We start from the raw sequence: 23,847 nt of genomic DNA on the forward strand, positions 1-23,847 counted from the left end.
TACAAGGAACTGCCTTAAAGGAAGTCAAGTCAATGAGCTGTTCCTTTACTTAAATATTTATACCCAGCTTTTCTCTCCAATAAAGACTGAAAGCAGTTTACAAAACCACTTTCCCCTCCTAACCTCCCTTTCAAGTAGGTTAGGCTGAGAAGTAAGGTTGCCAGGCTAAAGCTGGTAACCAGCAAGAGACTTACTGAAGGAAGGGTATCGCTATGTACAACTCCCACCAAGTCCAATCAACAAGTTTCCTGGCCTGGGGATAGGGTGGAGAGACATTCACCGAGGATCGCTTTTTTGAGTTGCCTGGGGAAAGAATCATTTAGCCAAACAGCCTTACCTACCTCACAAAGAGCCTTTCCTACCTTTTAATGACAATTGTATGGATATTGTGAATTATGTATTTTTTTAAATGCTGTGATCTGCCTTGAGCCTGCTTGCGATGAGGGCAGAATAGAAGTGTAATAAAATAAATAACTAAATCACAGGATTGTTGTATGGCTAAAACAGAGGAGAGGAATGTAAGCCACCATGGGAGGGAAAGGTAGGATATAAATGAATAAATAAGTTAGAACTAAGAGACTATTTTAACCCTATCTGCCAAACATGGGGCCTACTTTCAGATTTTCATCAGAATCACAGATAGAGCTAGATATCAGGAAGTCTCTGGTTTGAATTTTACCTGACAACCTCAGCAGGCGCACTGAGCTAGACCATTCTGTCTTACCCTCCCCACTATACTACAGAGATAATAATGCTCGCCCACCTTACAGGTTTGTTGTATGCTTACCATCAAATAAGCGGTGAAGCACTTCAAAGCACTATATGTAGAGGCCAAGGCTCTCCTGTGATACTGCCTCCTAGCTAGGGTTGCCAGCCTCCAGGTGGTGGCTGGAGATCTCCTGGAATTATAACTGATCTCCAGGTGACAGAGAGCAGTTCCCCTGGAGAAAATGGCGGCTTTGGAGGGTGGACTCTATGGAATTATACCATTCTGAGGCCCCTCCCCTCCCCAAAACCCGTCCTCTCCAGGCTCCACCCCCCAAATCTCCTAGCACTGGTACTCAGAGGTTGACTGTCTCTAACTGTGAAGGTTCCCCTATTAAGCTAGTAGCCACTGAGGTACCCTCCCTTTAAAGCCATCTGTACAAAGAAAGACAGTAATCATTCTGTCTCCATTTTTCTGCCTCTTTCTGTAGTTCTCTGCTTTGTGGTGCATGGGACAGGCCAGACAGCCTATGGCAGGTCAGTGGTTGATTTTTTCCCTGTCTTATGGCATGCAGGGGAAGGACGGAGACCAAACCCAATGACTGTGTGCTGCCTCAGGCACAGACTTCAAACTTATTTATTTTATTCAACTTATACCCCGCCCTTCCCACAAGCAGGCTCATGGTGGCTTCCAACAAAATATACTGTTAAAATACAATAAAACATTATTAACACATTCATCTGAATAGTATAAAATTCAGGCCCATTAGACAGTTCAGGCTACTGCAAGATCACCATAAACCACGGGCACCACCATGACGCAACTCCAGGGCAGCTGCAAAAGGAGGGTCTGGCGGTCAGAAAGGGGACAAAATGCTGGCCCCTAGTCAAAGGCCCAGCGGAACAGCTCCATCTTGCAGGCCCTGCAGAACTGTAAAAGGTCACGTAGGGCCCGGGGAGAACGTTCCACCAGGCTGGGGCCAGGGCAGAAAAGGCCCTGGCCCTAGTTGAAGCCAGCCGAATGTCCGTCAGGCCGGAGACCACCAGAAGCTGCTTGTCCACAGAACACAAGGCCCTGCGGAGGACATAATTGGAGAGGCGGTCCCACAGGTATGCAGGTCCCAGTCCTTGGAGGGCTTCAAATACTAAAACCAGTACCTTGAACTGGATCCGGATTGAGCTGAAATTGAACTGAGCTGAAATCTTCCTTCTCTCCTAGAGACACCCACTGCAATCTGGCCGTACTCATAGCCCTATATATAACCCGCCGTTTCCTAGGCTTCGGATCAAATGTAGGATGTTCCTCCACCCATCTGGCCTCTTGAAAGCAGGCCAGTACTTCTGAAGAAGCTTACGGCAGGTGGAATCTATCCCCCATATCTTTGTGCTGTAACCATTTCTGTATCCCTTCTCCTGTTTCCTCACATTAAGAATCAAGAAGATATTTCAGGAAGACTATCAAGCTAGCCTGGTCTCATCAGATCTTCGCAGCTAAGTAGGATCGGCCTTGGTTAGTAATTGGACGGAACACCACCAAGGAAGACCAGGGCTGCAGAGGCAGGCAATGGCAAACCACCTCTATTATTCTCCTGCACTGAAAATCCCAGCAGGGGTCGCCCTAAGTCAGCTAGAACTTGACAGCACTTTCCACCACCACCATCTCTATGATAACCAAGTTACTTTACTTCAGCTTTAGAATGGTCTATAATCTGTAAAGGCTTTTAGACAAAAAAAATCCAAATTACCAAAAGTAAAACCAGCCAATAAACCAGAAGTAACAAACCCCCAATTTTTTTTAAAAAAAAAAGGAAGGGAGAGGTTTCCAAGGTTCAGACTTCAGTTGTATTTTGGTGGGTAAAAGGCAGAGGGGGATCTATCCATCACATCTTTATATGACTTTCTCCAAAGAGTTCAGGATAGAGTACATGGTTCTTCCCTTCATCTTACACTCCCAAAAACCCAGTAAAACAGATTAGGCAGAAAAAATGTGATAGGTCCAAAATCAACTGGGTGTGGATTTGAACCCATGTCCACCCAGTCTGAGTTTGACACTGTAACTGGACCTTTCATATACAAAACATAATTCTTTTCAAATATGCCTTTGTTAGCAGAAATCTTCACGGTTATCACAGGCTTGTGGTAGAGTGTTGGGCAGAAGAGGGGTATGCTGAGAATAAAAAGCCAGTCATTTGTGCTCTCATTTGTATTCACTATTCTCTAAAGCTTCAGAAGATCAAAGAATTGTAACTTCCCATATTTTAAACTCATTTTCAGGGCTAATGTTTTATAACATTGATGCTTAGTATTACTGATATGCTTTTTTAAAAAGCCCTGTTATTCCACGGAGGCCTGTCCATCATCATCATCATCATAAAGAGAAGATTATTTAAAATAGTTGTAAAAGAAATTTTCAGAGCAGAATAATATATTTTAAAAACCGATAGTCTTAAGTCACTATAGACTAAAATCCAAACATATTTATCAGGCAGGGAACTCACCTAAAGAATGAGCGGTAGTGGCATTTTTTAATTTAAGTCTGGACTGATTTTGCAGCGAAAGAAATCACGTGTGTTTTAAACTATTCCGCTGGTATGGATCACACATAAATGGGGGAAAGCCTCTTTTATCATCATAGTCACACTACTACCTCAGAAGAGGCATAAGAGAGAAAGGGGAACGCCTCTAAGGGTCCTTTCACACTGCCTATGTAAACTGCTTTGGTTGCTGGTTGTTAAGGTTTTCACACAAAACCATTTGTGTTTCATTTGAAAATACAGGGGAGCTGTTTTTTTAAAAAAAAAACAAAACCCGTTCTCCCATTATTAAGTGTTCTGTATGCTTCTGATTTGCTGCAGAAATTCTGAAATGTCTGCAGCGCTTCTAAAAGTGCTGCCTTTTGATTTGATTTTCCCGCTCATTTCTAGCACATTCTTGTCCATTTTTTAAAACTGATATATATATCCAAGGCCGTATTAACCCATGGCCGGGCCCCTAGGCTTTCGGGTATTTCGGGGGCCCTCCAGCACTTCGGTCTTTCACCCCACTACAGCTGACAGCCTGACCCTGGTACGGTAGGTACTAGACCACAGTACATACTCCTATATCCAATTTTGAGGGTCTCCTGAAGAATTCTATTCACAATTTTAAAAATATTTTTATTGCACGAGTAGAACGCTTCAGGAAAGCACATTTTGGGGATATAATTGTTCAATTCTGTAATAGTTTGAACTGAATAAAATTGTTATTATTTATTAAAAAATATAATTTATTGATAATTGTTTTAATATAAGAGACAATTTGTTTCACTTCAATAAGGAAGCAGTTAATTATCTTATTAATAGAGGATATATAAGAGAATCAATTAATTGTAATTTATGTGGCGGTGTGCCTCAACAAAAAAATTGACGGGCCCCTAGTCCCTGCCGGGCTCCTAGGCTTCGGCCTAGTCAGCCTTATAAATAATACAGCCCTGCATATATCTCAAAAGTTGGAACCTTTAAAAAAAACAAAACATGTGGCACTAGAAAAAGTGGCACAGTTTGAAACTGAACGTGTGCTTTACATTTACGGTCATGATGTAAATGCTGTTTAAAACTTACCCATCCCGACACAGTTTCACAGAGTTGGAACAGCAACGGATATAAACCAGGTTAAAGTAAAAAAATGAAAGTGCCCTAGGAAGGTGTCTGCCACCTATGAGAAGAGGTATTCCCTGCTGCTCATCTGGAGGAATGCCTCTCATAAGACTATGCATGCTAAAGAAGAAATACCTGCTGTGACACAGATAAGGGAGAATGCCTCTTCAAAGAAAGATCTGCCATTTGCAGTGTTTATAATTATTTGGAAATAATGCCAATACAGCTATATTTTAAAAACTGTTCTCTAAGGGGGAGGGGGCTTTTCAACCTCTCAGAGCATTTTTAAACATCGCAGCCCATGCTTAAATAAGGGGTTTTATTTCTATAAATATTACCAGCCTGTAGAGAGTAACAGGCAATTAAGAAACAGCCTTTCTATTAGGCCAAGGCAATTTAGCTAGACATCCAGGAAACACAAAAAGTATTTTAGAAGACTCTAGAACATTGGGGGGGGGGGGGGCTTAAAACCACAAGTACCAAATGCAGACAAAAGGGGAGGGGGTTAACTATCAAAGGCACTTCAAACACAAAAAAAGATAGTGTGACATTCAAAACAAGGTTTATTCTTTTTAATCACTTTTAGAGTTACTATTGCCTTGGCCACTTCAGCATCCTTCTATCACTCCACTCTAAGATCCGTTATTTGTGGTTTGGTGTGTTTTTTTTTACCAAAGACAGAGAGGCTGTTCAGTATAATGGTAGCCTATGAGTAGCAAATAGGTGGGTGTAACACATGCAAAGTAACCACAACACAACCTTGAGTAAATAGTGCTAATAATAATAATAGCCAAAGAGAATGACACCATCACAAACACAACATCCCAAGTCCATTAGCAAGATCTTCCTCCCCATTAAAAGAAAACCTGCCCACATACACAGAAATCTGCCAATAAGAATCCGGAGAGCGAAATACATACAGCATAGTACAGTGTAGTGGTTAGAGTGTCAGACTACGGCCTGGGGAAGCTAGGTTCAAATCCTCACCCAGCCATAGAAGCTCACTCTCAGTCTGGCCCACCGCACAAGATGGTTGTTGTGAGGATAAAATGGAGGATGGAAAGGGAGAACAATGTCGTAAGCCATTATGGGTCTCAACGGGGAAGACAAGCAAGGCATAATATGAAGATAAATGGTCTGTCCTTTGTTCTGTCCGCCTGTAGCTAGCCTCACCTCAGAGGAGCACGGCAAGTAAGTACATACCCTTAAAACTCATCTGACAACTTAGTCACTGACTACTCACTAGACTCCGGTGAATAGGTCCTGGTAAGTTTGCCAACTCCAGCCTGGGAAATGCCTGAAAATCTGGTGGCAATGAAGGAATTTCACCTGTAATCTATGGTACACCATAGTTTCAGATGGGTAGCCGTGTTGGCCTGCAGTAGAAGATTTGAGTCCAGTAGCACCTTAACGGCTGACTGGATGTACAGAGTATGAACTTTCAAGAGTCAAAGCTCCCTTCATCAGATACAAGGAGAAGCTCTGAAGGGAACTCTGACTCTGGAAATACAGCTGGTCTTTAAGGTGCTCCTGGCCCCAAACCTTGCTCCAGTCTGCTGCTGCAGAGTCTGCCCTCCGAAGCTGCCATTTGCTCCTGGTCTCTGTAGCCTGGGGATCACCTGTAATTCCGGGAGATCTCCAGGCCCCACCTGGAGGTGGGCCCTGGTGAGAGCCCCCCCCCCCGCCGCCTGGCAGACCACCTGGGCAGCAAAGCCTTCCAGCAAGAGAAGCCCGCCGGTCCTCAGCGCCTGGCCAGAAGCGCCCCGCGAGCCGCCGCCGCCGCCCTCCGGACTCACCTGTGCCGCTGTGGCCCCCCAGCTCGTCGTCCTCCTCGGCAGGCGTTGCCGTCGGGATGCCAGGGCTGGCGCCGCCAGGGATGCTCGGGGCTGGTCCTTCCCGGGGAGCGGCTGTCGGAGCCGGCGAGGGGGAGGCTGCGGCCGTGCCGGCAGGGCCGGGGGTCGTCGCAAGCCTCTGGCCGGTGGGCCCGGGGGTGGGCTCATTCTCTCCGGGGGCCTCGGTGGCATTGCCCGCTGACGCCCAGGCGCTGAGCTCATTGGCGTCGCCTTCCTCCTCCTCCTCCTCCTCTTCTCGGGCAGGGGGGGACGGAGAGGGCGGCGGCGGCGGGGGAGGCAGGGACGCCCCTTCCCCCGCGAGCAGCGACCCCGGCGCGGCGCTGGAGGCTCCCTGGCCGGCGGCGTCCCCCAGGTCCGAGCCCAGGGCCGGGACGCACGCCAAGGCGAGCAGCAGCAGCAGCAGCAGGGCGAGCCGGATCCTCATGGTGCGGCGCGGCGCGGCTCCATCCATGCCCCCATCTAGTCATTCAGCCGGGCGTGGGGCTCCGCCTGCCATTGATTCCGCCCCGGTCCCTTTTCCCTTCGCCCTTGACGCGCCGGCTTGCGCGTGAGCACCGGCTGGCGGGGAAGCGCTGCCCGGGCGGCACCATCGCATCACCCCGGCCCCATTGACAAGCCCCCCGAGGGCGCGCTTCAGGGGCTGCTGCGGGACCCCGCTCGCCTGGCCGCGCGCCGCTGCCCTCCTCGCGCAATCGGCAGCCCCACAAGTGCCAAGGAGCGCAGAAAGGAGGCGGGGAAGAAGAAAGGAAAATACAAATAGGCGTGCGCCGCAACCAATGAGAGGCCCGGCGAGGGCACGTGACGGAGCCAAATTGGCTTCTCTTTGTGCGCCTCCAGCCAATGGGGAAAGGAGGGGAGCTCGGCCCTCCTGGGGAGGGGGAAGGGGGCGGGGCGGAGAGAACGCCCGCCGCCTGCATTGTGTTGCCAGAGGGACGAGGGGCGATGCTTTCGGCGGCTGCTGCTGCGAGTGCGGCTGCAAACAAAGGGAGACGCCGCGGAGGCGCTTCGCCTCCCTCCCGATCCTGCATGAAGCACGCAGGAAAATAAAGGTGGGTTAAGATCCCTCTGTCGCAGAACGATCCCGGGGGTCCTGCTCTGCTCGCCGCAAGCTGGATGTGTCTGAAGCAACTCTGCACATGCTCAGACGCGCTGTGGCTTCATCTGCACCACCCAACAGACGGTTGTCAACCCGGTGCAGAAAAAATAAGCGACAGGATAGGCTTACATTGGATAGTGACATCGCTCTGGATCGTAATTGTGTGGATTTGTTTCAGAACCAGGATCTGCTGCAAGTAGCGTTGCCAGGTCCAGGTTGGGAAATTCCTGGAGATTTGGGGGGTGGAGCCTGGAGAGGGCGGACTTTGGGGAGGGGGCCTCAGAATGGTATAATGCCATAGAGGCCACCCTCCAAAGCAGCCATTTTCTCCAGGGGAACTGATGTCTGTCACCTGGAGATCAGCTGTAATTCCAGGAGATCTCCAGCCACCACCTGGAGGCTGACAACCATAGCTGCAAGCCTATAACAACAACAACAACATTCGAGTCATATACCGCCCTTCAGGACAACTTAACAGTTTAGAAAGTATGTTATTATATACATATAATATACATATTATGACATGTATTATACATATACATATTAAGACACACTACATATGCAACAAATATTGATTCAGGCAGGTAGCCGTGTTGGTGTGCAGTAGAAGAGCCAAAGAGTAGCATCTTAAAGACCAACTAGATTTCCAGGGTACAAGCTTTTGAGAGTCTTCAAGAGTCAAAACTCTTGTCATCCAATGAGCTTTGGCTCTCAAAAGCTCATACCCTAAAGTCTCTTTAAACTGCTACTGGACTCAAATCCTGTCCACAAAGATTGATTAATCCATTATAAAATTGGTTGGCAGTTTTTTCCCCATCACATTCATCCATATCAGGAAATCAGCACATGCTCAGAAGCACTCTCCTTTTCAGTACTGCCTTGAATTTTCCAGCCGAGAACCTCAGCACTAGGGTTGCCAGTGCCAGCATAGGAAATTCCTGGATGCAAAGGGGGGAATTTGGGGGAGGGGAAAACCTCAGCAGGTTATAAATTCAGTCCACCCTTCAAAATAGTCATTTTCTCCAGGGGAACTGATCTCTGTAGTCTGGAGATCAGCTGTAATTCCGGGAGATCTCTGAGTCCCACCTGTAGCTTAAACCAACAGGGAGGTTGGCAAACCTACTCAGCATTTAAACTGATTCCAAAACTGGTTCAAACGGAAAATGAGCTTGTAGTGAAATGAATCGATATTCTGACAAAAGGTCATTTCCCCCCCCACACTTTTTCCTTATCCATTTCAAGTTTTGATGTGCAGGTTTGAACAATGTTTTAGTTCTGCTTTAGCTCTTAGCAACATTTCGGTTCTGTGAGATCAGTGGATGCGCACAAATTTCAACTGGGACTTGCATCATTTGAACCTAACACTCTTATTTAGAAATCACGTTATTTCTCCTCATGTAAACCTTCCACACCTCCTAACAAGGTAAGAGAGCTTCATTGCTCATCAGTTCTCTTAACATACTTAACCATCCTAGTCATACTCCAAAGTAGGGTTTGGACAAACTGGATTTCTTCATTGGATTAATACCCTGCCTTGTCTTCCTTGGGATTCTCGAGAAATCTCCAGTCCAGGCACTGACCGCACCTAGACCTGTTTAGCATCAGCGATATTGCTGTGTCATACATCCTGGGATCATTTCCTGGGTGTTTAGAGGGCATGTGGGGACCAGTTCCTCAGCATCCCAAACCCTAAGACTCATTGGGACTAGGCCTGGTGGTGGAACATGGCACAGCCTGGTGATATTACAGCAAATAGTAAACAGAGTTGCATCTATCAACTAATAGTTCAGTCCTAAGCAAAATTACTCCCATCTAAGCCCATTGATTTCACTGTGCTTAGACAGGAGTAATTTTGCTCAGGACTTCAGATTATGAGGACCCTCTACATTTAAAAAAGCTTTCTGAATTACCTCCCCTCCCTTTGGGGCGGAGGTTATGCTATGGGGCCTTTTAAACTTGATGTAGGTTAGGGCCTCCATCCAGTTCTGAAAGCAGTATTTCTGTGCAACACTACAGATTGCGCCACCAGGTAACCACAACCAGCGGGGATTCTGGTTTTGTTCTTGTGTTCCAAATGAGAGTAGCTCATCCTTGGTTTTTTGTTATTTGTTTCTTGTTTGTTTTTTGTTTTGTTTTTGCAATATGTGCTGATTTGAATTGGTATGAACAGCAATTTCAAATCCGGGGGTGGCAATTACTCGGCTAAAGAAATTACAACATCCCTAGGCGTGTGTGAGCCAGAAATACGTCACAAATAGTTCCTACTCCACAGATGTGTGGGTAAGTCTTCGAAAGTTGCATTCCAAACCCTACCCAAGAACTTGGCATGGTTCACACATGCAAGAGAAGAATGCTAAGATGGTGAACAGATGGCACCAATCTAGACCATAGGTGGATCACGTTCATCTCTATGTTCATTTTAAAAAAAACATTCTCTGCAATTAGAAAGCCAGCAACAGCAAACAGAGAAAGGAAGTCCATTTTCTTTCTTTATTTGCATTATTTCTAGTCCACCTTTCTGACTGAAACTTAAGACAGATTACACATTGCAAGTCAAAATGGGGAAACAGCACCCATGGCCACTGAGAGGGGAAAAACAAAATTCAGAGGCTGGGGGGTCTTGTGAAACTGGAATCTGCTTGAAAACAGACATGCACAAACACACAAATAGAGATTTCCAGAAGGAAGGGGGGAAAGCCTCTCTATCATTGATGGTTGGTGTTGTGAGAATAACATGGAGAGAACTGCCTGGAACACCTCAGAGAAAGAACTTGGAACAAAGATGTGATAGACAAAGTCGAATTTCCGCTCCTTAACGGGTTGTGGTTCAGTGGTAAAAGGACACGTAGAGAAGGCATCGGGTTCGGTCCCTGGTAGTGGTGATCTAGACAAAACACAACTTACTATAGTCAGACTAGACAGTTTTGAATTAGATGGACCAAGAGAAGTCTGAACTACAGCCAGGGCTCATTTTGAGGGGGAACGCACAGGAACACAGTTCCGGCAGTTCACCAAAGAGCTCACATGTCAGGTGCCCCTGCCCACCTGACTCTTGGCCATTTTGGGCCCATTTCAGCCTGGATTGGGGCCGAAATGGCCCGGATCAGGCCTCTGACGGGTGGTAGATCACTCTCCCGCTCATCAGTGGCCCAATCTTGACCATTTTGGGCCCCTTTTCATCCATTTTCAGCCCCTTTTCGCCATTTTGGGCCCAATTTTGGCCCTGAATGGCCAGGATTGGGTCCAAAACAGCCAGAATAGGTGATGTCAGGGGGTGTGGCATATGCAAATCAGTTATACTAATGACACACTTCTGGTGATGGCAAGAGGCGTGGCATATGCTAATGAGTTATGCTAATTAGTTCCTCCCGCTCTTTTTCTACGAAATGACCCCTGACTACAGCCATGGCCTTCAAAATCCATTTCCAGCCTACATTTGGCCTAATGGCCATAGAAATAACCAGGTATTGCCCCTGTTGAAATGCACTGGGATGTCAGGCATCGGCTGGGGGCTCACCTCTCCTCTTGCGCTTTTGCTCTCTTAGAGAAGACATTCTACAGTTATACCATGAATAACATTTGTTCATTAATATTAGTGCTTCTATATCAGTAACCAACATGGAGCTTTGCAGAGTAGCCTAAGTAAAAAGGGCTTAAGAAGACCTGATTTTCTTCTTCTTCTTCATCATCATCATCATCATCATCATCATCACATTCAATTTATATACCTCCTTTCAGGACAACTTAACGCCCATTCAGAGCAGTTTTAAAAGTATGTTATTATTAACTCCACAACAATCACTCTGTAAGGTGGGAGGGGCTGAGAGAGTTACAATTATTATTTTTTATTTTATTCAATTTATATTCTGCTCTCCCCACAAGTAGGCTCTGAGCGGATCACAGGCAGTAATAAATACAATAAAAACAGATAGCATAAATTAGATTAAAACATATCAGTAAGTACAATAGTCTAAAATGGATAGTCACACCCATATTGCACATCACCAAGCATTAAAACACATCCGTGGGGCAGGATGGCCAGCTACCAGATCAAAAAGAGTCCAGTAGCACCTTTAAAACTAACCAATTTTATTGTAGCATAAGCTTTCGAGAATCAAGTTCTCTTCGTCAGATGCATTTGTATCATGCATCTGACGAAGAGAACTTGATTCTCGAAAGCTTATGCTACAATAAAATTGGTTAGTCTTAAAGGTGCTACTGGACTCTTTTTGATTTTGCTACTACAGACTAACACGGCGAACTCCTCTGGATCTTCAGCTACCAGATGACAATAATCGGGGGGGGGCAATGCCCCCCCCAGTAGGCGGCCGGTTTTTCGGCCCGCCTACCTCAACCCCCATATGCCTGACCCAAGAAGTTGTGACTGACCCAAGGCCACCCAGCTGGCTTCAAGTGGAGGAAAGGGGAATCAAACCCGGCTCTCCAGCTTAGAGTCCTGCTGCTCTTAACCACTACACCAAACTGGCTCTCTTATGGGAGCTTTCCATCAGCCTCACAAACATCTTGAAAAATTAAAAACTTTAAAAAAAAATTTAGAACTTCTCCCATCCTCCTTCCGTTCTTCAGTGGTTTGCCAAAGCAGGGGATCTTCTCATGCCAGACCAGATCACACACTAAATTAAAGCCAGCATCGAAAGAGCTAATCTAGAGGGCTTTCCCCCCACCCCCTCACATGGGGTCCACTTATTGAACATGTCAGAGATCTTGAACTTAGCAGGACAACCTGACCAATCTATGAAATCCAAATCTATCCTGCTCCGAAGAATTCATGGCAGCGTACTCAGGATCTCCGAATTCTATCTTCACAACCCTGTGAGGGAGGCTACGCTTAAAGTAACAGACCCAAGCATACCAAAAAGCTGCATGGAGGAGTGAGCTCCAAAGACAGACTTCCCCAGGGCTAAACACCCTGACCTTCATATTACACAGGCTCAAAAACAATTGTAATCTCCGTCCCTTGATTAATTCTGTGATCTAGTTGTTATTTTTAAGTAAGTGTCCAATGGAAAGGGAAGGGCTAAAAAGTCCACTTTTATGTATGTATGTATGTATGTATGTATGTATGTATAGTCCACCTTTCTCACTGAGACTCTAGGCGGATTACACAGTGTGAGATTAGTACAGCCAATATCAGGAACGTTTCCATAAACAATGCCAAAGTTCACAAAGACAGCATTAGTAGGAATTTAAAAAATAAGAACAGTGCTGCTTTTCCAGCTTGCTAACTCAGCACCTGAATGCGAAAGAAAGCCTCCACTGGCCTGATTTCCCCCAAAGTGAGTCAGATGATCAGATTTGCTGATCAATCCTAGCTCAGCAATTTCATGCTCGAGCTGTCCCTTGCGATCTTTTTTGTTGGTGGCTTTTCGAGGTCAGCAGCAAAGCTTGAAGAAGACGCCCTCTGCTTTGTCATCAGGAAAACATTGGCATGATAAGCACAGAGGCCCATTGCCGGTCCCAGGGTGTGCCCAAGTGACTTTGTGTGGTATAGATACAGGGGGGGAAACCTGGACCAATTTCAGATGTGTGTGTGTGTGTGTGTGTGAGAGAGAGAGAGAGACGCCCTTGACAGCTTGCGCGAGCAGCACATAAAGCAACAGAGAGGCGTGGTGAGATGGTGTGCCAGTCTCATAAGGCCAAAGGTAACAATGTGAACTCCCAGGGCAGACAGGCAGAAGTAGGCGTTTGCAATGCAAACAAGCAACCATGCAACGGGAGCGCCAACCAGAAGGTGGAGGCCTGTGTTGGCACAGCGGAGGGAAGGGCGTCTCAAGGGCTCAAGACTTGATTTCTCTCCCCTGGCTTTGATCCTACTTCCAGCAACGGAATAAGCATGCACAATCCTGGGGGTAGGGTTGCCAACTCCCACTTGAGAAATTCCTTGTGAATTTGGGGGGGGGTGGAGCCTGAGGGACAGAGTTTGGGGAGGGGAGGGGCCTCAGAGGGCTGTGATGCTGTAAAGCCCATCCTCCAAAGCAGCCGTTTCCTCCAGGGGAACTGCTTTCGGGAGAGCAGTTGTACGTCCAGGAGATCTCCAGGCCCTACCTGGAGGATGCAAGACGACAAGGCAAATCCCGGTCTAAACCGACAACAAGCAAAGTGGAAATCCACCCGGGAATTCTCTTCTCCTCCACCCACCTGGAGGATGGCAGCCCTACCTGAGTGCGAAGCTTGCTGAGAGGACTTCGGTCAGACCCTGACTAATATGATGAACAAGAGATCAATTAAGGCCATGTATATACTATAATGTGCCAATTTGGAATTCGGATTTTCGCTTCAGACCTCTTCATTTTGTTCTGTTGTCAAAGTATTTGCAAGATGTTGGAAACTTTGAGACTAGAGAGGGGGTGATTGCTATTTTTTATGCCTTCTCTATAGGGTAGTTTCTTCATTCTGTCTTGCTGCCACAACCATCTCTTACATTTTTTATTAGATCGTTCCTCCAAGGAGCTCAGGACAGGGTCCATTATTTGCCTTTTCCTTACTTTATCTTGACAATCACATGGGTTAGGCTGAGAGACTGACTGGCCAAAGGCCCACAGTGGAGATCTGAACCGGAAATGCCTAGATCCTAGTCCGATACTGTAATAACTACACCGTACTGGCTTTGGGGGCAGCACAACCTGGGGTTAGCAACTGTGCTATCTGCTTAGAATAATGTATTTACCTCTGCTTGGAAATTATAAATGGAAGTAATAATTTGTAAATGGAAGAAAAGTAAACCATGTGGCATTATTCCGTAAACTTCTCACTCCTTAGGAAACCTGGGGGGAGGGTAGTCCCATATTAGCATTATATAGTATATTTCTTTACCTATATTGCAGCCCTTACAATAACACTGTGTCAAAGGCAATATCATTCCAATATTTCAGATGTAGGGCTGAAGCTAAGAGATCACGGTTTTCTTAAGTTCATCCAGTGAGTTCATAGCAGAGGCAAGATTTACACCAGGGACTACCCATTTTATAGCTTAGTCTCTGGGCCACTGTGTTTTTATAACACAACATTCTTAAGCATGGGTATATAGTTTAGTCAACTAAGAAAAAAGGCAGCTTCCTGCTTATTTGCTTATCTGTTCTGCAAATATGTTTTAGTATACACACAAAGCACATTTTCGTACCAATTATGGTTTCTTTGCAGGGTGGGTGGGGCCATAATTCAACAACAGAGTACCTGCTTTGCATGCAAGAAGGTTTCTGGTTCAATCCCCCAGTATCTGCAGCTTTTAAAAAAATTAGAAATCAAAGCTGGGAAAAACTGCTACCAGAGATATGGGAGAGCTCCAGTCAGTTGGAACAGCCAACACCAGGTAAATTGGGCTGACTCAGTTTTAGACAGCTTCATACACGTTCACGCCACATGGCATTACATGCCATGCAGCAAACAATTTAATATTTACAACAAAGATGTGGTTTGTCAAGGCAACACGGCCACCTCCGGTGCTGCTTAGCTACCCAACAGCCTTTGGGTGTGTTGACTTTGTAATTCACACAGGTGTCAAGAAAGCTATTTATTAAGACCTCTGGAAGAGGACAGAACAGCGGAGTGAGTGGAAGTTAACACATACCACATTTCCCTCTCTAATTTCATTTTTGTAACTGGCTCTTAAGACAGAGTCCAGGGGACAAACTGTATGTTACAGACAAGTGTATGTATCAATGGCGCCCTTTGACAGGAAACTCCCAAGACTGTAATTCTGAAGCGGGCTGGGAGGGCTGGGTATATGACTATGCTTAACCCTTTCCATGTTGCTAATTTTCTTTTCTTCAAGAGAAACACATAGAAAAAGTACAGGTACAGAAAAATAACCAAGGTAAACGACTCTGCCCATGGGACTATTGAAGGCTGAAGAAGGGGCCTTGGATCTCTAACAGCAAAGTCCAATGAGGTCTCTATCTTTTTGGCTTTGATACAGAGAGAACAGGAGCCGTGGCACATGGTTTACCTACAAAACAACAACAACTGTGCTTATGTACCAGTCTTCTATACAGATTAGTGCCCCACTCAGAGCAGTGAACTAAGTCAGTGTTATTATTATCCTCACCACAAAGCTAGGGAAGTAGGGGTGAGAGGAGTGTCTTTCCCAAGGCCACCTGCTGAGCTCATGGAAGTAGTGGTATTTGAACCAGCAGAGTGCTGATTCACATCCCAGCCACTTAACCACTATGCTACAGGTCTCCAGTTCAATTCCCAACATCTCGACTTAATAGGGCCGACTGTCCCCTGGTTGGGGGGAGGGATTCATCGCTCCCAGGATCTGCCCCTGTTGCTACTCACCTGGCCAGCAGGGAGAAAAGACCCCGGGGAAAAGGCTGGGCAGGCAAGAAACTTCCCAGGCCAGGGTATAGTGGGCCTGCTCCCAACTAGGGTTGCCAGCTCCAGGCTGGAAAATTCCTGGAGATTTGGGGTGTGGAGCCTGGGGAGGGCATGATTTAGAGAGGGGAGGGACCTCAGCAGGGTTTAATGCTGTAAAGTCCACCTTCCAAGGCAGCCATTTTCTCCAAAGGAACTAATCTCTGTCACCTGGAGGTCAGCTGTAATTCCGGGAGATCTCCAGCCACCACCTGGAGGATGGGAACCCTACTCCCCACAGATGCGATGACATCACTTCAGGGAATGACATCATCATGCCCATCAGCAGGCATGCTCCTGCCCCTTCACAGGGGCCCACCTTGTCAAAAGAGGAGTGCTGGGTCCCCCACCTTCCCACCGGGAGGGTATGAGGACCTGGCAACCACACCAATGAAAGGATTTCTAGTGGCAAGCATCAGGAAAGTCTTTTCTCTGCTTGAATCCTCAGATAACTGCTGCCGATCACCATAAATAATACTGTGCTAAATAAACTGATATCTAATGTATAGATCATGGGTTATGAATAGATTATGGGGATGGGCCATAGCTTAGGAGTCGCGGCCCTGCGTTGCATTTTCAATTCCTGATATCTCCAGCTAAAATGGCAGCCTGATAACTGGGCTGGAGACCTTGGAGAGTAGTTGCCGGTTGACATAGGCTGCCCTTGCTATGCCAACGCATAATATGCACTTCAATATGTTCATATTGTTTGTGAACCTTTCCTTCTTTGTTTTTAGATTAAGAGAAGGCCTTGGAGCAGATCGCTGCCTCGATGGCCAATCAAGAATTGGAGTTTAACCTCTGAGAAATGTAATACTATAACGTAAACTATGTTTGTCTACTGTATAGAGTTATTACTTAGTAATTATTTATTGTTTAATGTTAGTGTTAAAATTGTTACTTGTAGTTAAAAGTTTGTTTGCATTATAAGTATTTTGAAAAATAAAATTGTAAATTAAAAAAAAAGGGAATGCAATTTCCCATGCTTTCCTGCATCTCCGAAAAGGTGCCAAAAAAAGGAAGCCAAACAGCCAGCTACCGCTTTCAAATCGGAGATGTGTGGCGTGAAGGAGAAAAGCCGCCAGCGTTCGGTGAGTAGGCCATCCCTTTAAGGACATGTGGAAACGGCCTTATCATGCTTATTATGTATATTTTTCTCCTTCTTGTTTGTACTTAGAATTGCATTTAAAATAAGGGATTTTTTTAAAGTAAAAGAGTTAAAATGGATTGATTTAGGATAAGGCAATTCCATACATGCAAACCGAAATATCACACATTCTCTGCCTTGTCATAACTGATGATGGGGAGAACCAGCCAGAAATACTTGCCCTCAGATCAATGGTATCAGCTATTCCAAGTCAGATACTGCATACCTACATCCAGGGCTGTTTTTCAGCTGGAACGCGGTGGAACGGAGTTCCGGAACCTCTTGAAACGGCGGGGAGGACAATCTAAACTCTCCTCTGTCTGGAGATCAGGGGGCGGGGCCACCAGCCATGTGTCCATTTTCTCCTAGGGCAACCCACTGAGTTCCACCACCTCTTTTCCCAGAAAAAAAGCCTTGCCTACATCATCTACTATCTTTCAGCTGCCAAACTGCAAGACTGGTCATTCAGGGTAAAGAATCATGCCAGAGGTCAAGTAGCTCGAAAATCAGTTAGACAACTGGTCATCAGGGTGTGGCAGAAAGAATGCTGAGGCCAGACTAGAAATCAGGATGGGGGGCTGGGGAGCAATCTGAGGTACAGCAGGAGTGTTGCCATATTCAGGCAAGGAGCCAAGGATTTATTGTCGAAGGCTTTCACGGCCGGAGAACGATGGTTGTTGTGGGTTTTCCGGGCTGTACTGCCGTGGTCTTGGCATTGTAGTTCCTGACATTTCGCCAGCAGCTGTGGCTGGCATCTTCAGAGGTGTAGCACCAAAAGATAGAGATCTCTCAGTGTCACAGTGTGGCACTATTGTCGGGTGTGGAGTGTTTTCTTAGCCTGACAGAATTTAGAACCTCACATCTTATCAGGCCCTGAGTAGCAGCAATACCTTTAATATCTTCAGGTCAGATCTCATTGGCCCATACAGCCCGCTGACCCTACCAGCTATCATTGGTGCCTCCAAGACACAGTGTAGTCCCCTGCAGCCATCTTGAATGTGGCATTGTGGGACGGAAGTGATTGGGCCAGTAGGTCTCTCTGCACACAACCAGATCCAATCACATAACCGCAGGAGTAATGTTCTAAAGTTGTGGAGTTCCCATGCAAGAGTCCTCCTGGGTATAACAAAACTGTTCATTTGAAAAGCCAGGCAAAGAACGTCTCTTTTTTTCCCTTGCAAAAAGATTCCACTACTAGGACTGCTTCCTCTAGGTTGAGAAATTCCTGGATATTTGGGAGTGGATCCGGGGGAGGGAGCTCAGCGCTGGTATAATGCCATAAAGCCCACCATCCATGGCTGCCATTTTTTTCCAGCAGAACTGATCTCTGGAGTCTGGAGATAAGTTGGAACTCTGGGAGGTCTTCAGGCCCCACCTGGAGTGGCCTTTGGGCCACTTTGCAACTAATTAACTAATTTAAGTTACTCACTTTAAGGTGAGTAACTTAAATATCAAGTTAATGTTCACTGTTTTTTCTTGCCACAGATTCTTCAAGATGACATAACTTATGGAAAATTCATAACTGCTGGAAGGCGGAGCCTAACGGGCATTGCCAGCATCTATATCCCGTTTCGTAACTGCACTTTATCAAAGGCTCACAAATTAGCAGAACATCCACTGTAAAATATGTAATATAATCAAGACTATAATAAAAAGATTCCTATGACTCTTTTTGTAAGTATAATTAAAAAAACAGTTACTTTTTACTCACAACTTTTAGACAGACAGACTCGTCACCTAGTTGGTGTAATGTGAACGGAAGGATTCCTGCGAAGGGCATACTGTGCAATGAAGAATATAAGCACATGTGCAATTAGCTTAACCCAGATTTAAAGAGGCAGAGCATATTAACAATGACATTCATAAAAAACAAGTATAATCAATTTCATTATTCAGACCCATGGGAGCTAGTGAGTTTAATTTAAAAATCCATTCAGATTCTCTGTGTAATAATTACTGTTGCAGGTCTAATCCATCTGAAGATTAAATTATATTTAACACCGAGAGTCTAAAAACGTTGCTACCAGAATGGCAGTTTATAAAATGGGAAACCCGAGGTGCATCTATAATTTTATTTTTTATTCTTGATCTATGTTCTTGTATCCTGATCTTTAAAGGTCTTAATGCACTTCCCGCATATAACATCAGGCAAGGACATACTATGACACATACAACATTAGCCGTTTTGCAAGTTGAAAAAGTAGAATCACAGAGTGGTTGGTTTATGCTGGGGTTCAAAATAGATGACACCTTAGCTGAAAAATTACATACGTTGCAATTCCTACAAGGAAAATGGCCCTTCAGTTCAGAATATTTAGATATTCCTGACAATTAGAATGTACCAATATGTCCCTTCAATTCCTTGTGCGGTGATATCCAGTCATAGAAGCCCTATGACACCCCATTAAATCATTCACAATATGCCAATACTTACCAATGATTTTACTAATTTTGGTAGATAGGGGAGTATAGCCAATAGCTCATCTGATCTGCCTGTTGGATTCTCTATTTTTTTGGTGTTAATAAAGAACTGCCGGCAAGGGTGGGTGGGTGGGGGGAGCGGCTCCCCTGTTTGCTGCTTCTATAATCCTTTTAGGACAGCCCTTTGCCAGGAAAGTCTCACTCAGATCTTTACTCTCTCTTTCAAAATCCTTATTGTCAGACAAATTTCTTTTAATTCTTAAAAATTGGCCGGTAGGAATATTTCTTCTTAAAGGCCCAGGATAAAAATATGAGAAATGTAAATATGACCTCTTGTCTGTGGGCTTTCTGAAAGGACACACCCCCAGCCTTTGTCCTTATATACAGTAACATCCAAAAAATTATTTTTTTGCAAACTGCCTTCCCAGGAAAAATGAATGTTCTCATCAATGCTCTTTAACCATTTAGCCATACTACCCACATGGTAGTAGTGACATCTTGCTCTGGGAATGCCCTCAGTTGAGGCTGGAACCTCAGTGGTTTTAACTGAAGGCTTTCATCTTTTTAAGTTGTTTTATGGGTATCCTTTTAGGCTGCTGAATGTTGTTTGTGTTGTTTTTATGCCCCTGTGTATGTTATGTGCCAGCAAGTCAGCTCTGACCTATGGCAACCCTATGAATGAAAGACCTCCAAAACGTCCTGTCATTAACAGACTTGCTCAGATTCTGCAAACTGGAGGATGTGGCTTTTTTAATTGAGTCAAGCCAGCACATTTTAGGTCTTCCTCTTTTCCAACTGCCTTCCACTTTTCCTAGCATTATTGACTCTTTCAGAGGATCTTGTCTTCTTATGATGTGACCAAAGTATGATAGCCTTAGTTTTGTCATTTTAGCTTCTAGGGAGAATTCAGGCTCGATTTGATCTACTACCCACTTATTTGCCTTTTTGGCTGTCCGTGGTATTCATAAAAATCTCCTCCAGCACCACATTTCAAATGAATCAATTTTCTTCCTGTCAGCTTTCTTCACTGTCCGACTTTCACATCCATACAAAGTAATGGAGAATACCACAGTTTGGATTCTCTTGATCTTGGTTCCCAGGGAAATATCTTTATCTTTAAGGATCTTTTCTAGCTCCCTCACAGCTGCTCTTCCAATTTCAATCTTCTTCTGATTTCTTCATTGCAGTCTCCCTTTTGGTTGATGATTGAGCCAAGGAATAGAAAATCTTGAACAATTTCAATTTCCTCATCGTCAACTTTAAAATTGTGCAGTTCCTCAGTAGTAATTACTTTTGTCTTCTTGATGTTCAACTATAGCTTTCTTAATATCTATAGTTCTTATGCAGTCATTTTTATTATTTTATTGTATTGCATTTACTTTGTGAGGTGCCTCAAACGGGTCTCTGGATAAGCAGCATATAAATTCCTTGAATAACAATAAATCTTTGTCTGTAAAGGTCAGCGATGGTGGAGCCCATTGCATTGTATGAAAGAAGGAATTGCTAGGTTCTGGGGCAGCCACTGAGAAAGCTCTGCTCCTAGTTGTATAACTCTGTAATAACAAGATCAACGTATTCTCCACTGACATTTGACATTCACCTATCATTAAGTTTGTCTGTACACCAGAGAATGTTGGCTATGTCTTATATCTACTCAATATACTTTCCAATTGTCCCTGTTTACCAGGGACAGAATGCATTTTCTGGTCCCTGTTCCAGGTAAGTTAAACCTCCCCCCGCCCCCATTTTGTCCCTAGTTTTGCAACTTCTAAAATAGTTGTTAGTATGCGCGGCCAGAGATTTCATTCTTCAAGGCTTACCTTCTTCTCCAAGTTTTCCACACAAAGGTTTGTGTGGTGGTGAATATATTTTAGAGAGATGAGAGTGAATGTTGCCAGTTTATTTTTATATTAATTTATATTTTTGTCCACTTTTGCTGCTGTACTTTTTGCTGTTGGTTTTCTAGATGGCTCAAAGAAATATCTTGGTAGGGGACAGGGACCGTACACTAGGCTATGGGGGACTATCTGCTGATGTAGCTACACTCCTACTAGGTAGTTCACTGTTGGTAAAGATGTCATGTTATGCTTTAATTCAGAAAGGTTTCATCTATGTGTCTTGGTTTTATGCTACTTTTCAAATTTTCAGCAACTATACCCTACCGTATTCTGTTTTTCATTGAATGTCCCAACTGCTGATCACATTATATTTTTGATGTGAGTAATTGATTATCTTGTATTCACTTACAGTATGTAATCCACCTTGGATCTCAGTGAGAAAGGCGGATTATAAATAAACAACAACAACAATAATAGATTCGTTGTCTTGTACGTGAATGTTGTGCAGTTTTTATTTGCAATTTATATGGTATTTATACCCACATCAGTTACACATTTGTGCATAATATTGATATTGGTAGATAAATAATGTTGGAAAATGCAAACTGTACTGGAAAACATTTTGATGCAAGAAAGCGAAAACTGGTATTAAAAAAAAGAGCCACAGCGTCGATTCGCACCAGAGAGAAGCAAAATGGAAACTCAGATATTCAGTCTGAAACAACAGGGATGAGGAATTAAAAATTACTCTGAGCATCTTGTCTCTAGTACATCCCCGTATAAATACATGCGCCTAACCACAAAAGCACCATGCCAGGCACAGCCAGCTATTTACACACTGCAGCTGCCAAGGCATATTTTGAACTGTTTCATCATAATATTTGTGGTTATCATTATGGGTCCCCCCTTATGGGGATGTCGGGGCAGCTCAGGCTCGGGTCCTTTATATTAGAATTTTGGGGGCAGGGGCTTCAACCACATCCCACTGAAATGATAGAAGTGTATGCAAGAAGCCTATCATCCTCTTTTGGCTAAGACACCACTATGGGTAGATGGATGGTTCACACAATAAGTATCAGAGGTTTCAGACTAATTTGTTTTGCTAGAAAAACTGACATGGAAAACCAAGCAGAATTAAACACGGCTGGCATCAGCAATCCTTGGGCTCTGCTAATTGTAGCATACACAGACATTACATAACCAGACAGTGACAGCCAGAAGTTCTCTTTAAAGACACAGGGATCCTTACGTTCGTTTTTAAAAACCCATACCACCCAACCACTTTTGTCTCCATCACATTCCTTTTGAAAGCTCCCCCCCCCCGCAAACTATCTCTAAACTTAACCCTTTGAGCTGATTTATAAAGCTTAATGCTTAATCATGATGTAGGAGGGAAAGCAATCCGTGTTCCAATTCCCGCTACCGAGGACAAAGAAATGAAGCTGCTGAATATTCAGTGATTATCTTGGCAATGTATGGTTATGGTTTCAGGGTAGGACTATGGAGGTCTGGGTTCAAATCCCCCCCCCAAAGAAAGGACCTTATAACAAGCCTGCTAACAGCTGCAAAGAGCGTTATTGCAACTTATTGGAAAAGTAATAATGTTCCAACATTATCTGACTGGCATAGCAAGATCTGGGATCATTTCATTACAGAAAAATTGAGTGACAAAATTTATCAAGCCGAGCACTTTCCCAAAAGCACTGATTTTCAGGAGAAATGGTCTCCATTCTATGAATATCTGGAAAACAATAATATCTGGGCGGTATCAAAGTTTCACAAATCTGTTTTTGAATTGCTATAATGTAGTTATTAGAATCTAAGCCTTATCACTGTTACTTTACATTGTATATAGTATTGTTATTTGGATATTAGTTGTTAATCTGTTATTGTTACTTGTTAATCTGTGCTATCTTGTAATTTATTGTATGCATTTTATTAATAAAATTTTGTTTAAATTAAAAAAAGAAAAGAAAAAAAATCCCCCCCAAAGAAGCTCACTGGAGGACCCTGGGCCAGTCACACACTCTCAGCCTAAACTATTTCAGAAGGTTGTTGTGGAGATGAAATGTGGTGACTGTTGAATTCCTAAGCCAAATGGTGAGACCAAATTGATTATTAAGGGTGTTTGTGGAGGAAAGACCACCAGAACCTCCCCAACAAAGAAGTGTCAAGAATATATTTTTCTAGAGGCTTAATCATTTATGGCAGTGCTGAGTTAGCACCGCACATTCTGCTTCTATACTGATGGTCAGGAAAAGACCCCAGGCTCCAAACTGGGAACCTCCAAGGTGAACTAACTGGAATGTGAGCAGCTCAAAGGGGCTGCACCTGGAATATATAATCTTATGGGGGGAAAGAGGGTGAGGGGATTTATAAAATAACTAGCAACAACGCCTGTTGTGTGAAAAAATACAATGGGTTCTAGAAAACTGATTCGGTGGGCCCCCTCCTGGCGGCAAGCAGGCACTTCACAGAGGCCTGGAGGCCAGAGTGGGAGGGTGCTGAGGGGAGGCATGGGAAGGAATACTTAGGCTGTCGATTTGGCAGGTTCTAGCGGCAAGCAGCCATTTTGCAGCAGCCTCGAGGCCAGAGTCGTCAGCAATGTGCTTGCACGAGAATAAAAAGTGAGTCGGCGCCAATACGGCTTGCCTTTTATATAGTAGGATGCATGATGTGAAGAAAGTGGATAGAGACTTTTTTTCTCTTTGTCCTATAATACTAAACTCTGGTGGTGCCTAATGAAGTTGATGGGCAGTCGATTCAGGACAGCTAAAAG

At 44.6% G+C, this 23,847-nt stretch overlaps 1 protein-coding gene and 1 long non-coding RNA gene across 2 annotated transcripts in view; one reads left to right on the forward strand and one right to left on the reverse strand.

Annotated features, from left to right (window-relative positions):
• Positions 1 to 6,879, reverse strand: part of MEGF9 (multiple EGF like domains 9) — a 96,970-nt gene extending 90,091 nt beyond the window's left edge. Inside the window, exon 1 of the mRNA XM_054998588.1 lies at positions 6,137 to 6,879. Coding sequence (XP_054854563.1) covers positions 6,137 to 6,644 — 508 coding nt within the window. The 5' untranslated portion in view covers positions 6,645 to 6,879. The remainder of the gene's footprint in view (positions 1 to 6,136) is intronic.
• A 250-nt stretch (positions 6,880 to 7,129) lies between these two features.
• LOC129342668 (uncharacterized) lies at positions 7,130 to 16,744 on the forward strand. The gene is made up of 3 exons (XR_008598227.1): positions 7,130 to 7,242; positions 16,400 to 16,472; positions 16,669 to 16,744. It is a non-coding gene; the product is annotated as an uncharacterized LOC129342668 (long non-coding RNA).
• Positions 16,745 to 23,847: the final 7,103 nt, after the last annotated feature.

Source organism: Eublepharis macularius, chromosome 14 (assembly GCF_028583425.1).
Source record: "Eublepharis macularius isolate TG4126 chromosome 14, MPM_Emac_v1.0, whole genome shotgun sequence".
Taxonomy (NCBI): domain Eukaryota; kingdom Metazoa; phylum Chordata; class Lepidosauria; order Squamata; family Eublepharidae; genus Eublepharis; species Eublepharis macularius.